At 58.9% G+C, this 14,470-nt stretch overlaps 1 protein-coding gene across 9 annotated transcripts in view; it reads right to left on the reverse strand.

Moving 5' to 3' along the window:
* arap1 (ArfGAP with RhoGAP domain, ankyrin repeat and PH domain 1) overlaps window positions 1-14,470 on the reverse strand; it is a 295,009-nt gene that overhangs the window by 23,670 nt on the left and 256,869 nt on the right. For 7 of the 9 annotated variants that reach the window (XM_085999755.1, XM_085999753.1, XM_085999754.1 and 4 more), the window contains one exon: window positions 12,635-12,790. In XM_085999755.1, coding sequence (XP_085855881.1) covers window positions 12,635-12,790 — 156 coding nt within the window. Of the gene's footprint in view, window positions 1-12,634; window positions 12,791-14,470 lie in introns of those variants that run through there. The other 2 variants (XM_085999757.1, XR_015079826.1) reach the window with 2 other exon arrangements.

Genomic DNA, 14,470 nt, shown 5'->3' on the forward strand with positions numbered 1-14,470 from the left:
CCGTGTCCCTCACTCTCTCTGTGTGAGTCCCGTGTCCCTCACTCTCTGTGTGTGTCCCGTGTCCCTCACTCTCTCTCTCTCTCTGTGTCCCGCACTCTCTCTCAGTGTGTGTCCCGTGTCCCTCACTCTCTCTGTGTGTCCCGTGTCCCTCACTCTCTCTCAGTGTGTGTCCCGTGTCCCTCACTCTCTCTGTGTGTGTCCCGTGTCCCTCACTCTCTCTCAGTGTGTGTCCCGTGTCCCTCACTCTCTCAGTGTGTGTCCCGTGTCCCTCACTCTCTCTCAGAGTGTGTCCCGTGTCCCTCACTCTCTCTGTGTGTGTCCCGTGTCCCTCACTCTCTCCCAGTGTGTGTCCCGTGTCCCTCACTCTCTCTCAGAGTGTGTCCCGTGTCCCTCACTCTCTGTGTGTGTGTCCCGTGTCCCTCACTCTCTCAGTGTGTGTCCCGTGTCCCTCACTCTCTCCCAGTGTGTGTCCCGTGTCCCTCACACTCTCCCAGTGTGTGTCCCGTGTCCCTCACTCTCTCTCAGTGTGTGTCCCGTGTCCCTCACTCTCTCTGTGTGTGTCCCGCGTCCCTCACTCTCTCTCAGTGTGTGTCCCGTGTCCCTCACTCTCTCAGTGTGTGTCCCGTGTCCCTCACTCTCTCTCTCTGTGTCCCGTGTCCCTCACTCTCTCAGTGTGTGTCCCGTGTCCCTCACTCTCTCAGTGCGTGTCCCGTGTCCCTCACTCTCTCAGTGCGTGTCCCGTGTCCCTCACTCTCTCTCAGTGTGTGTCCCGTGTCCCTCACTCTCTCTGTGTGTATCCCGTGTCCCTCACTCTCTGTGTGTGTCCCGTGTCCCTCACTCTCTCTCTCTCTGTGTCCCGCACTCTCTCTCAGTGTGTGTCCCGTGTCCCTCACTCTCTCTGTGTGTCCCGTGTCCCTCACTCTCTCTCAGTGTGTGTCCCGTGTCCCTCACTCTCTCAGTGTGTGTCCCGTGTCCCTCACTCTCTCTGTGTGTGTCCCGTGTCCCTCACTCTCTCTCAGTGTGTGTCCCGTGTCCCTCACTCTCTCAGTGTGTGTCCCGTGTCCCTCACTCTCTCAGTGTGTGTCCCGTGTCCCTCACTCTCTCTGAGTGTGTCCCATGTCCCTCACTCTCTCTCAGTGTGTGTCCCGTGTCCCTCACTCTCTCAAGTGTGTGTCCCGTGTCCCTCACTCTCCCTCAGTGTGTGTCCCGTGTCTCTCACTCTCTCAGTGTGTGTCCCGTGTCCCTCACTCTCTCAGTGTGTGACCCGTGTCCCTCACTCTCTCTCGGTCTGTGTCCCGTGTCCCTCACTCTCTCAGTGTGTGTCCCGTATCCCTCACTCTCCCTCAGTGTGTGTCCCGTGTCCCTCACTCTCTGTGTGTGTCCCGTGTCCCTCACTCTCTCTGTGTGTGTGTCCCGTGTCCCTCACTCTCCCTCAGTGTGTGTCCCGTGTCCCTCACTCTCTCAGTGTGTGTCCCGTGTCCCTCACTCTCTCTCAGTGTGTGTCCCGTGTCCCTCACTCTCTCCCTGTGTGTGTCCCGTGTCCCTCACTCTCTCTCAGTGTGTGTCCCGTGACCCTCACTCTCTGTGTGTGTCCCGTGTTCCTCACTCTCTCTCAGTGTGTGTCCCATGTCCCTCACTCTCTCTCAGTGTGTGTCCCGTGTCCCTCACTCTCTCTCAGTGTGTGTCCCGTGTCCCTCACTCTCTCTCTGTGTGTCCCGTGTCCCTCACTCTCTCTCAGTGTGTGTCCCGTGTCCCTCACTCTTTCAGTGTGTGTCCCGTGTCCCTCACTCTCTCTCAGTGTGTGTCCCGTGTCCCTCACTCTCTCTCTCTCTGTGTCCCGTGTCCCTCACTCTCTCTCAGTGTGTGTCCCGTGTCCCTCACTCTCTCAGTGTGTGACCCGTGTCCCTCACTCTCTCTCAGTCTGTCCCGTGTCCCTCACTCTCTCTCGGTCTGTGTCCCGTGTCCCTCACTCTCTCTGTGTGTGTCCCGTGTCCCTCATTCTCTCTCAGTGTGTGTCCCCTGTCCCTCACTCTCTCTCAGTCTGTGTCCCGTGTCCCTCACTCTCTCTCAGTCAGTGTCCCGTGTCCCTCACTCTCTCTCAGTCTGTGTCCCGTGTCCCTCACTCTCTCTCAGTCTGTGTCCCGTGTCCCTCACTCTCTCTCAGTGTGTGTCCCGTGTCCCTCACTCTCTGTGTGTGTGTCCCGTGTCCCTCACTCTCTCCCAGTGTGTGTCCCGTGTCCCTCACTCTCTCTCAGAGTGTGTCCCATGTCCCTCACTCTCTCTCAGTGTGTGTCCCGTGTCCCTCACTCTCTCAGTGTGTGTCCCGTGTCCCTCACTCTCCCTCAGTGTGTGTCCCGTGTCCCTCACTCTCTCAGTCTGTGTCCCGTGTCCCTCACTCTCTCCCAGTGTGTCCCGTGTCCCTCACTCTCTGTGTGTGTCCCGTGTCCCTCACTCTCCCTCAGTGTGTGTCCCGTGTCCCTCACTCTCTCTCAGTGTGTCCCGTGTCCCTCACTCTCTCAGTGTGTGTCCCGTGTCCCTCACTCTCTCAGTGTGTGTCCCGTGTCCCTCACTCTCTCTCAGTGTGTGTCCCGTGTCCCTCACTCTCTGTGTGTCCCGTGTCCCTCACTCTCTCTGTGTCTGTCCCGTGTCCCTCACTCTCTCTCGGTCTGTGTCCCGTGTCCCTCACTCTCTCTGTGTGTGTCCCGTGTCCCTCACTCTCTCTCAGTGTGTGTCCCGTGTCCCTCACTCTCCCTCAGTGTGTGTCCCGTCTCCCTCACTCTCAGTGTGTGTCCCCTGTCCCTCACTCTCTCTCAGTGTGTGTCCCATGTCCCTCACTCTCTCTCAGTCTGTGTCCCATGTCCCTCACTCTCTCTCAGTCTGTGTCCCGTGTCCCTCACTCTCTCTCAGTCAGTGTCCCGTGTCCCTCACTCTCTCTCAGTCTGTGTCCCGTGTCCCTCACTCTCTCTCAGTGTGTGTGTCCCGTGTCCCTCACTCTCTCTCTCTCTCTGTGTCCCGTGTCCCTCACTCTCTCTGTGTGTGTCCCGTGTCCCTCACTCTCTCAGTGTGTGTCCCGTGTCCCTCACTCTCTCTGTGTGTCCCGTGTCCCTCACTCTCTCTCAGTGTGTGTCCCGTGTCCCTCACTCTCTCTGTGTGTGTCCCGTGTCCCTCACTCTCTCTCAGTGTGTGTCCCGTGTCCCTCACTCTCTCAGTGTGTGTCCCGTGTCCCTCACTCTCTCAGTGTGTGTCCCGTGTCCCTCACTCTCTCCCAGTGTGTGTCCCGTGTCCCTCACACTCTCTCAGTGTGTGTCCCGTGTCCCTCACTCTCTCCCAGTGTGTGTCCCGTGTCCCTCACTCTCTCCCAGTGTGTGTCCCGTGTCCCTCACTCTCTCTCAGTGTGTGTCCCGTGTCCCTCACTCTCTCTGTGTGTGTCCCGCGTCCCTCACTCTCTCTCAGTGTGTGTCCCGTGTCCCTCACTCTCTGTGTGAGTCCCGTGTCCCTCACTCTCTCTCTCTCTGTGTCCCGCACTCTCTCTCAGTGTGTGTCCCGTGTCCCTCACTCTCTCTGTGTGTCCCGTGTCCCTCACTCTCTCTCAGTGTGTGTCCCGTGTCCCTCACTCTCACAGTGTGTGTCCCGTGTCCCTCACTCTCTCTCAGAGTGTGTCCCGTGTCCCTCACTCTCTCTGTGTGTGTCCCGTGTCCCTCACTCTCTCAGTGTGTGTCCCGTGTCCCTCACTCTCTCTCAGAGTGTGTCCCGTGTCCCTCACTCTCTCTGTGTGTGTCCCGTGTCCCTCACTCTCTCCCAGTGTGTGTCCCGTGTCCCTCACTCTCTCCCAGTGTGTGTCCCGTGTCCCTCACTCTCTCCCAGTGTGTGTCCCGTGTCCCTCACTCTCTCCCAGTGTGTGTCCCGTGTCCCTCGCTCTCTCTCAGTGTGTCCCGTGTCCCTCACTCTCTCTGTGTGTGTCCCGCGTCCCTCACTCTCTCTCAGTGTGTGTCCCGTGTCCCTCACTCTCTCAGTGTGTGTCCCGTGTCCCTCACTCTCTCTCTCTGTGTCCCGTGTCCCTCACTCTCTCTGTGTGTCCCGTGTCCCTCACTCTCTCTCAGTGTGTGTCCCGTGTCCCTCACTCTCTCAGTGTGTGTGTCGTGTCCCTCACTCTCTCTGTGTGTGTCCCGTGTCCCTCACTCTCTCTCAGTGTGTGTCCCGTGTCCCTCACTCTCTCAGTGTGTGTCCCGTGTCCCTCACTCTCTCAGTGTGTGTCCCGTGTCCCTCACTCTCTCTCTCAGAGTGTGTCCCATGTCCCTCACTCTCTCTCAGTGTGTGTCCCGTGTCCCTCACTCTCTCAAGTGTGTGTCCCGTGTCCCTCACTCTCCCTCAGTGTGTGTCCCGTGTCCCTCACTCTCTGTGTGTCCCGTGTCCCTCACTCTCTCTCAGTGTGTGTCCCATGTCCCTCACTCTCTCTCAGTGTGTGTCCCGTGTCCCTCACTCTCTCTCAGTGTGTGTCCCGTGTCCCTCACTCTCTCTCTGTGTGTCCCGTGTCCCTCACTCTCTCTCAGTGTGTGTCCCGTGTCCCTCACTCTTTCAGTGTGTGTCCCGTGTCCCTCACTCTCTCTCAGTGTGTGTCCCGTGTCCCTCACTCTCTCTCTCTCTGTGTCCCGTGTCCCTCACTCTCTCTCAGTGTGTGTCCCGTGTCCCTCACTCTCTCAGTGTGTGACCCGTGTCCCTCACTCTCTCTCAGTCTGTCCCGTGTCCCTCACTCTCTCTCGGTCTGTGTCCCGTGTCCCTCACTCTCTCTGTGTGTGTCCCGTGTCCCTCATTCTCTCTCAGTGTGTGTCCCCTGTCCCTCACTCTCTCTCAGTCTGTGTCCCGTGTACCTCACTCTCTCTCAGTCAGTGTCCCGTGTCCCTCACTCTCTCTCAGTCTGTGTCCCGTGTCCCTCACTCTCTCTCAGTCTGTGTCCCGTGTCCCTCACTCTCTCTCAGTGTGTGTCCCGTGTCCCTCACTCTCTGTGTGTGTGTCCCGTGTCCCTCACTCTCTCCCAGTGTGTGTCCCGTGTCCCTCACTCTCTCTCAGAGTGTGTCCCATGTCCCTCACTCTCTCTCAGTGTGTGTCCCGTGTCCCTCACTCTCTCAGTGTGTGTCCCGTGTCCCTCACTCTCCCTCAGTGTGTGTCCCGTGTCCCTCACTCTCTCAGTCTGTGTCCCGTGTCCCTCACTCTCTCCCAGTGTGTCCCGTGTCCCTCACTCTCTGTGTGTGTCCCGTGTCCCTCACTCTCCCTCAGTGTGTGTCCCGTGTCCCTCACTCTCTCTCAGTGTGTCCCGTGTCCCTCACTCTCTCAGTGTGTGTCCCGTGTCCCTCACTCTCTCAGTGTGTGTCCCGTGTCCCTCACTCTCTCTCAGTCTGTGTCCCGTGTCCCTCACTCTCTCTCAGTGTGTGTGTCCCGTGTCCCTCACTCTCTCTCTCTCTCTGTGTCCCGTGTCCCTCACTCTCTCTGTGTGTGTCCCGTGTCCCTCACTCTCTCTCAGTGTGTGTCCCGTGTCCCTCACTCTCCCTCAGTGTGTGTCCCGTCTCCCTCACTCTCAGTGTGTGTCCCCTGTCCCTCACTCTCTCTCAGTGTGTGTCCCATGTCCCTCACTCTCTCTCAGTCTGTGTCCCGTGTCCCTCACTCTCTCTCAGTCAGTGTCCCATGTCCCTCACTCTCTCTCAGTCTGTGTCCCGTGTCCCTCACTCTCTCTCAGTGTGTGTGTCCCGTGTCCCTCACTCTCTCTCTCTCTCTGTGTCCCGTGTCCCTCACTCTCTCTGTGTGTGTCCCGTGTCCCTCACTCTCTCAGTGTGTGTCCCGTGTCCCTCACTCTCTCTGTGTGTCCCGTGTCCCTCACTCTCTCTCAGTGTGTGTCCCGTGTCCCTCACTCTCTCTGTGTGTGTCCCGTGTCCCTCACTCTCTCTCAGTGTGTGTCCCGTGTCCCTCACTCTCTCAGTGTGTGTCCCGTGTCCCTCACTCTCTCAGTGTGTGTCCCGTGTCCCTCACTCTCTCAGTGTGTGTCCCGTGTCCCTCACTCTCTCCCAGTGTGTGTCCCGTGTCCCTCACACTCTCTCAGTGTGTGTCCCGTGTCCCTCACTCTCTCCCAGTGTGTGTCCCGTGTCCCTCACTCTCTCCCAGTGTGTGTCCCGTGTCCCTCACTCTCTCTGTGTGTGTCCCGCGTCCCTCACTCTCTCTCAGTGTGTGTCCCGTGTCCCTCACTCTCTCAGTGTGTGTCCCGTGTCCCTCACTCTCTCTCTCTGTGTCCCGTGTCCCTCACTCTCTCTGTGTGTCCCGTGTCCCTCACTCTCTCTCAGTGTGTGTCCCGTGTCCCTCACTCTCTCAGTGCGTGTCCCGTGTCCCTCACTCTCTCTCAGTGTGTGTCCCGTGTCCCTCACTCTCTCTGTGTGTATCCCGTGTCCCTCACTCTCAGTGTGTGTCCCGTGTCCCTCACTCTCTCTCTGTGTCCCGCACTCTCTCTGTGTGTGTCCCGTGTCCCTCACTCTCTCTCAGTGTGTGTCCCGTGTCCCTCACTCTCTCAGTGTGTGTCCCGTGTCCCTCACTCTCTCAGTGTGTGTCCCGTGTCCCTCACTCTCTCTCAGAGTGTGTCCCATGTCCCTCACTCTCTCTCAGTGTGTGTCCCGTGTCCCTCACTCTCTCAGTGTGTGTCCCGTGTCCCTCACTCTCTCAGTGTGTGTCCCGTGTCCCTCACTCTCTCAAGTGTGTGTCCCGTGTCCCGTGTCCCTCACTCTCCCTCAGTGTGTGTCCCGTGTCCCTCACTCTCTCAGTGTGTGTCCCGTGTCCCTCACTCTCTCAGTGTGTGACCCGTGTCCCGCACTCTCTCTCGGTCTGTGTCCCGTGTCCCTCACTCTCTCTCTCTGTGTGTCCCGTATCCCTCACTCTCCCTCAGTGTGTGTCCCGTGTCCCTCACTCTCTCTGTGTGTGTCCCGTGTCCCTCACTCTCTGTGTGTGTCCCGTGTCCCTCACTCTCTCTGTGTGTGTGTCCCGTGTCCCACACTCTCCCTCAGTGTGTGTCCCGTGTCCCTCACTCTCTCTGTGTGTGTCCCGTGTCCCTCACTCTCTCTCAGTGTGTGTCCCGTGACCCTCACTCTCTCTCAGTGTGTGTCCCATGTCCCTCACTCTCTCTCAGTGTGTGTCCCGTGTCCCTCACTCTCTCTCAGTGTGTGTCCCGTGTCCCTCACTCTCTCTCAGTGTGTGTCCCGTGTCCCTCACTCTCTCAGTGTGTGACCCGTGTCCCTCACTCTCTCTCAGTCTGTCCCGTGTCCCTCACTCTCTCTCGGTCTGTGTCCCGTGTCCCTCACTCTCTCTGTGTGTGTCCCGTGTCCCTCATTCTCTCTCAGTGTGTGTCCCCTGTCCCTCACTCTCTCTCAGTCTGTGTCCCGTGTCCCTCACTCTCTCTCAGTCAGTGTCCCGTGTCCCTCACTCTCTCTCAGTCTGTGTCCCGTGTCCCTCACTCTCTCTCAGTCTGTGTCCCGTGTCCCTCACTCTCTCTCAGTGTGTGTCCCGTGTCCCTCACTCTCTCTCTCTGTGGGTCCCGTGTCCCTCACTCTCTCTCAGTGTGTGTCCCGTGCCCCTCACTCTCTCTGTGTATGTCCCGTGTCCCTCACTCTCTCAGTGTGTCCCGTGTCCCTCACTCTCTCAGTGTGTGTCCCGTGTCCCTCACTCTCTCTCTGTGTGTGTCCCGTGTCCCTCACTCTCTCAGTGTGTGTCCCGTGTCCCTCACTCTCTCTCAGTCTGTCCCGTGTCCCTCACTCTCTCTCGGTCTGTGTCCCGTGTCCCTCACTCTCTCTGTGTGTGTCCCGTGTCCCTCATTCTCTCTCAGTGTGTGTCCCCTGTCCCTCACTCTCTCTCAGTCTGTGTCCCGTGTCCCTCACTCTCTCTCAGTCAGTGTCCCGTGTCCCTCACTCTCTCTCAGTCTGTGTCCCGTGTCCCTCACTCTCTCTCAGTCTGTGTCCCGTGTCCCTCACTCTCTCAGTGTGTGTCCCGTGTCCCTCACTCTCTCCCAGTGTGTGTCCCGTGTCCCTCACACTCTCTCAGTGTGTGTCCCGTGTCCCTCACTCTCTCCCAGTGTGTGTCCCGTGTCCCTCACTCTCTCCCAGTGTGTGTCCCGTGTCCCTCACTCTCTCTCAGTGTGTGTCCCGCGTCCCTCACTCTCTCTCAGTGTGTGTCCCGTGTCCCTCACTCTCTCAGTGTGTGTCCCGTGTCCCTCACTCTCTCTCTGTGTGTCCCGTGTCCCTCACTCTCTCTGTGTGTCCCGTGTCCCTCACTCTCTCAGCGTGTCCCGTGTCCCTCACTCTCTCTGAGTGTGTGTCCCGTGTCCCTCACTCTCTCTGTGTGTGTCCCGTGTCCCTCACTCTCTCTCCGTGTGTGTCCCGTGTCTCTCACTCTCTGTGTGTGTCCCGTGTCCCTCACTCTCTCTCAGTGTGGGTCCCGTGTCCCTCACTCTCTCTCAGTCTGTTTCCCGTGTCCCTCACTCTCTCTCTCTCTCTCTGTGTGTCCCGTGTCCCTCACTCTCTGTGTGTGTCCCCTGTCCCTCACTCTCTCTCAGTGTGTGTCCCGTGTCCCTCACTCTCTCTCTGTGTGTGTCCCGTGTCCCTCACTCTCTCAGTGTGTGTCCCGTGTCCCTCACTCTCTCTCAGTCTGTGTCCCGTGTCCCTCACACTCTCTCAGTGTGTGTCCCGTGTCCCTCACTCTCTCTCAGTGTGTGTCCCGTGTCCCTCACTCTCTCTCAGTGTGTGTCCCGTGTCCCTCATTCTCTCTCCCAGTGTGTGTCCCGTGTCCCTCACACTCTCTCAGTGTGTGTCCCGTGTCCCTCACTCTCTCCCAGTGTGTGTCCCGTGTCCCTCACTCTCTCCCAGTGTGTGTCCCGTGTCCCTCACTCTCTCTCAGTGTGTGTCCCGTGTCCCTCACTCTCTCTGTGTGTGTCCCGCGTCCCTCACTCTCTCTCAGTGTGTGTCCCGTGTCCCTCACTCTCTCTCTGTGTCCCGTGTCCCTCACTCTCTCTCAGTGTGTCCCGTGTCCCTCACTCTCTCAGCGTGTCCCGTGTCCCTCACTCTCTCTGAGTGTGTGTCCCGTGTCCCTCACTCTCTCTCAGTGTGTGTCCCGTGTCTCTCACTCTCTGTGTGTGTCCCGTGTCCCTCACTCTCTCTCAGTGTGGGACCCGTGTCCCTCACTCTCTCTCAGTCTGTTTCCCGTGTCCCTCACTCTCTCTCTCTCTCTCTGTGTGTCCCGTGTCCCTCACTCTCTCAGTGTGTGTCCCGTGTCCCTCACTCTCTCTCAGTCTGTGTCCCGTGTCCCTCACTCTCTCTCAGTGTGTGTCCCGTGTCCCTCACTCTCTCTCAGTGTGTGTCCCGTGTCCCTCACTCTCTCTCAGTGTGTGTCCCCTGTCCCTCACTCTTTCAGTGTGTGTCCCGTGTCCCTCACTCTCTCTCCGTGTGTGTCCCGTGTCTCTCACTCTCTGTGTGTGTCCCGTGTCCCTCACTCTCTCTCAGTGTGGGACCCGTGTCCCTCACTCTCTCTCAGTCTGTTTCCCGTGTCCCTCACTCTCTCTCTCTCTCTCTGTGTGTCCCGTGTCCCTCACTCTCTCAGTGTGTGTCCCGTGTCCCTCACTCTCTCAGTGTGTGTCCCGTGTCCCTCACTCTCTCTCAGTGTGTGTCCCGTGTCCCTCACTCTCTCAGTGTGAGTCCCGTGTCCCTCACTCTCTGTGTGTCCCGTGTCCCTCACTCTCTCCCAGTGTGTGTCCCGTGTCCCTCACTCTCTCTGTGTGGGTCCCGTGTCCCTCACTCTCTCAGTGTGTGTCCCGTGTCCCTCACTCTCTCAGTGTGGGTCCCGTGTCCCTCATTCTCTCAGTGTGTGTCCCGTGTCCCTCACTGTCTCTCAGTGTGTGTCCCGTGTCCCTCACTCTCTCTCAGTGTGTGTCCCGTGTCCCTCACTCTCTGTGTGTGGTCTCCAGTGATTGGCTAACTCAGCACGGCCTGGGATTGTTTTGTGGGATCTTCTTGTGCTGTGTGCCTGAGTACCGCAGCAGGAGGTGTACTCACCCCGTGACCCATTTCAAGCTGAGGTGGGGTATTAAAACCGAGTGGCAAGATTGAAGAATGATGCTCTCATCACTGACATTTCTCACCTCAATGCACAACAAATTAACCCCCTCCCACCAAATAACTATTAAATATCACAACGATAGTCTGATGCCATGGTACATCGGAGGTGGAATAAGCATCTTCAATTCAGATTCTCTCTCTGTCAAACTCTAACGAGAAAACTCAGAGAGCGAGAGAGAGCGAGCGAGCGAGAGAGTGAGCGAGCGAGCGAGTGCGAGAGAGACAGAGAGAGACGGAGAGAGAGAGAGAGACGGAGAGAGACGGAGAGAGACGGAGAGAGACGGAGAGAGAGCTGGAGAGAGAGCAGGAGAGAGAGAGACAGAGCGAGGAAACAGAGAGAGAGACAGAGAGAGAGACAGAGAGACAAAGAGAGGAAACAGAGAGAGGAAACAGAGAGACAGAGAGCGAGAGACAGAGAGCGAGAGACAGAGAGAGAGCGAGAGACAGAGAGCGAGAGACAGAGAGCGAGAGACAGAGAGCGAGAGACAGAGAGAGAGCGAGAGACAGAGAGAGAGCGAGAGACAGAGAGCGAGAGACAGAGAGAGAGCGAGAGACAGAGACAGAGAGACAGAGACAGAGAGCGAGGAAACAGATCAGAAATCTCAGCAATCAACCAATTTCTGATTCTTTCCAATTTTCCCAGCTATCGTTCGTCACGAGCACCTTGCCAAGCCGCGGTGACCCTTGTGAAAGGAGTTTGGGCGCAGTACGGTAGCCTAGCGACGCAGAGGTCATGAATTCAATCATTAACAATAGGCCTGACTGGTTCAGTGAGGCTCTCTCGGGGAAGTGAACCCGCCGCCCGACCCGGCCATGCTCACACACGCCGGCCGCCTGTCGCACTCTGTGTGCAGGAGTCTTGAAACCCTCCAACGCAGCCTTCATTCGGCCCAATTTCACATGCAAACCACAAGTGCGGCTTTGCTTCAAAAGTAATGTCCCAGGTCTGTTCCGAATGGCCATGGGCAGCAGACACCGAGATTGATGGATTTTTGTTGGGTAAGGGTATTGAGGGTTACAGGACTAAGGCGGGTAAATGGGGTTAAGATACAGATCAGCCGCGATCTCATTGAATGGCGGAATGGGCTCGAGGGGCTGAAGGGTCTCCTCCTGCTCTTAATTTGGCAATCTCACTGGGAGAAGGTTGCTGCGGGATTGGGAAACTATTGGGACACGATGGAAAAGCAGAAATGACTTGCATTTCTCCAGCGCCTTTCACCACCTCAGGACGTCCCAAAGCACTTCACAGCCAATGAAGTACTTTCTGAAGTGTAGTCACTGTTGTAATGTAGGAAACGTGGCAGCCAATTTGTGCACAGCAAGATCCCACGACCAGCACTGTGAGAATGACCAGATCATCTGTTTTAAGTGATGTTGGTTGAGGGATAAATCTTGGCCAGGACACTGGGGAGAACTCCCCTGCTCTTCTTCCAAATAGTGGCCGTGGGATCTTTTACGTCCACCTGAGGGGCCAGACGGGGCCTCGGGTTAACGTCTCATCTGAAATAAGGCCCCTCCGACAGTGCGGCACTCCCTCAGTACTGCCCCTCCGACAGTGCGGCGCTCCCTCAGCACTGCCCCTCCGACAGTGCGGCACTCCCTCAGTACTGCCCCTCCGACAGTGCGGCGCTCCCTCAGTACTGACCCTCCGACAGTGCGGCGCTCCCTCAGTACTGCCCCTCCGACAGTGCGGCGCTCCCTCAGTACTGCCCCTCCGACAGTGCGGCGCTCCCTCAGTACTGCCCCTCCGACAGTGCGGTGCTCCCTCAGTACTGCCCCTCCGACAGTGCGGCACTCCCTCAGTACTGCCCCTCCGACAGTGCAGCGCTCCCTCAGTACTGCCCCTCCGACAGTGCGGCGCTCCCTCAGTACTGCACTTATGGGGCACCAGCCTCTGGAGTTTGACTATGAACCCACGGCCTTCTGACTCGGAGGCGAGTGAGAGAGAGAGAGAGCTACTCACTGAGCCACTGGCTGACACCAGACAGGTGCGATGAGTCTTGGTGTCGCAGAATGAGGAGGAAGCGTGTGTGTTGGACGAGGGATTTGGAGCTTGGGATGAACGAGAGAGGAGAGTTCATCAGGTCCACTGCACCTCATCAGTCCCCACTTGGGCTTCCAGCTCTGTCTGGGCGGATTCCTGGAGGCTTCATCGCAGGAAGAATGGCCGTTGGAGCTTCACGTCCACCTTGAGGGGCCAGACGGGGCCTCGGTTTAACGTCTCACCCGAATGACGGCGGAGGGAGTGCTTTACTCTGTAGCTGGCCCCAGGCCTGCCCGACACGCCCAGAGTTCCAAGGAAGCAAGAACGTCCCTCAAGGCGGTGGGCAAAATTTAAATTTAAAAGCACGGACAGACCATTTCCTCAGAGGCCCCGCCTGTGCCCACACCCAGACCCAACCCCTCCCCCGCCCCTCCCCACTCCCCTCCGCAGGGCAGGGCGCTTGTGACGGAGGACGCAAGCTGCTTGATTCGACGGGTGTTTGATTAGGACTCACGGAGAGGTGGTCAGAAGAGAAAGCTGCCACACTGTTCCTCATTTCATTCGCACTCCCCCGCAGCGGGATCAGCGACACGTTAGCAAACCTGGAGTCCGGGGGCAGGCGGGAGCTCCGCGAGCTCGTGGAGTTTGAGGGCCACACATTCCCGTCATGCTGAGGGAAAAAAATAACAATGCAAAAAAACGTTACATCCTTTAGCAACAGGGAGCGGCCCCGTAAACCTGACCGGCGTCTCGCCCCATCCCTCACCCCCACCCACCTCCTCCCCAACCCTCAGCCCCACCCACCTTCTCCCCAACCCTCAGCCCCACCCACCTTCTCCCCAACCCTCAGCCCCACCCACCTCCTCCCCAACCCTCAACCCCACCCACCTTCTCCCCATCCCTCACCCCCACCCACCTCCTCCCCAACCCTCAGCCCCACCCACCTTCTCCCCAACCCTCAGCCCCACCCACCTTCTCCCCAACCCTCAGCCCCACCCACCTCCTCCCCAACCCTCAACCCCACCCACCTTCTCCCCATCCCTCAACCCCACCCACCTCCTCCCCATCCCTCAACCCCACCCACCTTCTCCCCATCCCTCAGCCCCACCCACCTCCTCCCCGTCCCTCACCCTCACCCACCTTCTCCCCATCCCTCACCCCCACCCACCTTCTCCCCATCCCTCACCCACCTTCTCCCCATCCCTCAACCCCACCCACCTTCTCCCCATCCCTCACCCCCACCCACCTTCTCCCCATCCCTCAACCCCACCCACCTTCTCCCCATCCCTCAACCCCACCCACCTTCTCCCCATCCCTCAACCCCACCCACCTCCTCCCCATCCCTCAACCCCACCCACCTTCTCCCCATCCCTCAACCCCACCCACCTTCTCCCCATCCCTCAACCCCACCCACCTTCTCCCCATCCCTCACCCCCACCCACCTTCTCCCCATCCCTCAACCCCACCCACCTTCTCCCCATCCCTCAACCCCACCCACCTTCTCCCCATCCCTCACCCCCACCCACCTTCTCCCCGTCCATCAACCCCACCCACCTTCTCCCCGTCCATCAACCCCACCCACCTTCTCCCCGTCCCTCAACCCCACCCACCTTCTCCCCATCCCTCAACCCCACCCACCTTCTCCCCATCCCTCAACCCCACCCACCTTCTCCCCATCCCTCAACCCCACCCACCTCCTCCCTCAACCCCACCCACCTTCTCCCCATCCCTCAACCCCACCCACCTTCTCCCCATCCCTCACCCCCACCCACCTTCTCCCCATCCCTCAACCCCACCCACCTTCTCCCCATCCCTCACCCCCACCCACCTTCTCCCCGTCCATCAACCCCACCCACCTTCTCCCCGTCCATCAACCCCACCCACCTTCTCCCCATCCCTCAACCCCACCCACCTTCTCCCCATCCCTCAACCCCACCCACCTTCTCCCCATCCCTCAACCCCACCCACCTCCTCCCTCAACCCCACCCACCTTCTCCCCATCCCTCAACCCCACCCACCTTCTCCCCATCCCTCAACCCCACCCACCTTCTCCCCATCCCTCAACCCCACCCACCTTCTCCCCATCCCTCAACCCCACCCACCTCCTCCCTCAACCCCACCCACCTTCTCCCCATCCCTCAACCCCACCCACCTTCTCCCCATCCCTCAACCCCACCCACCTTCTCCCCATCCCTCAGCCCCACCCACCTTCTCCCCATCCCTCACCCCCACCCACCTTCTCCCCAACCCTCACCCCCACCCACCTCCTCCACATCCCTCAACCCCACCCACCTTCTCCCCATCCCTCAGCCCCACCCACCTTCTCCCCGTCCATCAACCCCACCCACCT

Source organism: Somniosus microcephalus, chromosome 10 (genome assembly GCF_052327205.1).
Source record: "Somniosus microcephalus isolate GS21.2 chromosome 10, FLI_Smic_1.0, whole genome shotgun sequence".
Taxonomy (NCBI): domain Eukaryota; kingdom Metazoa; phylum Chordata; class Chondrichthyes; order Squaliformes; family Somniosidae; genus Somniosus; species Somniosus microcephalus.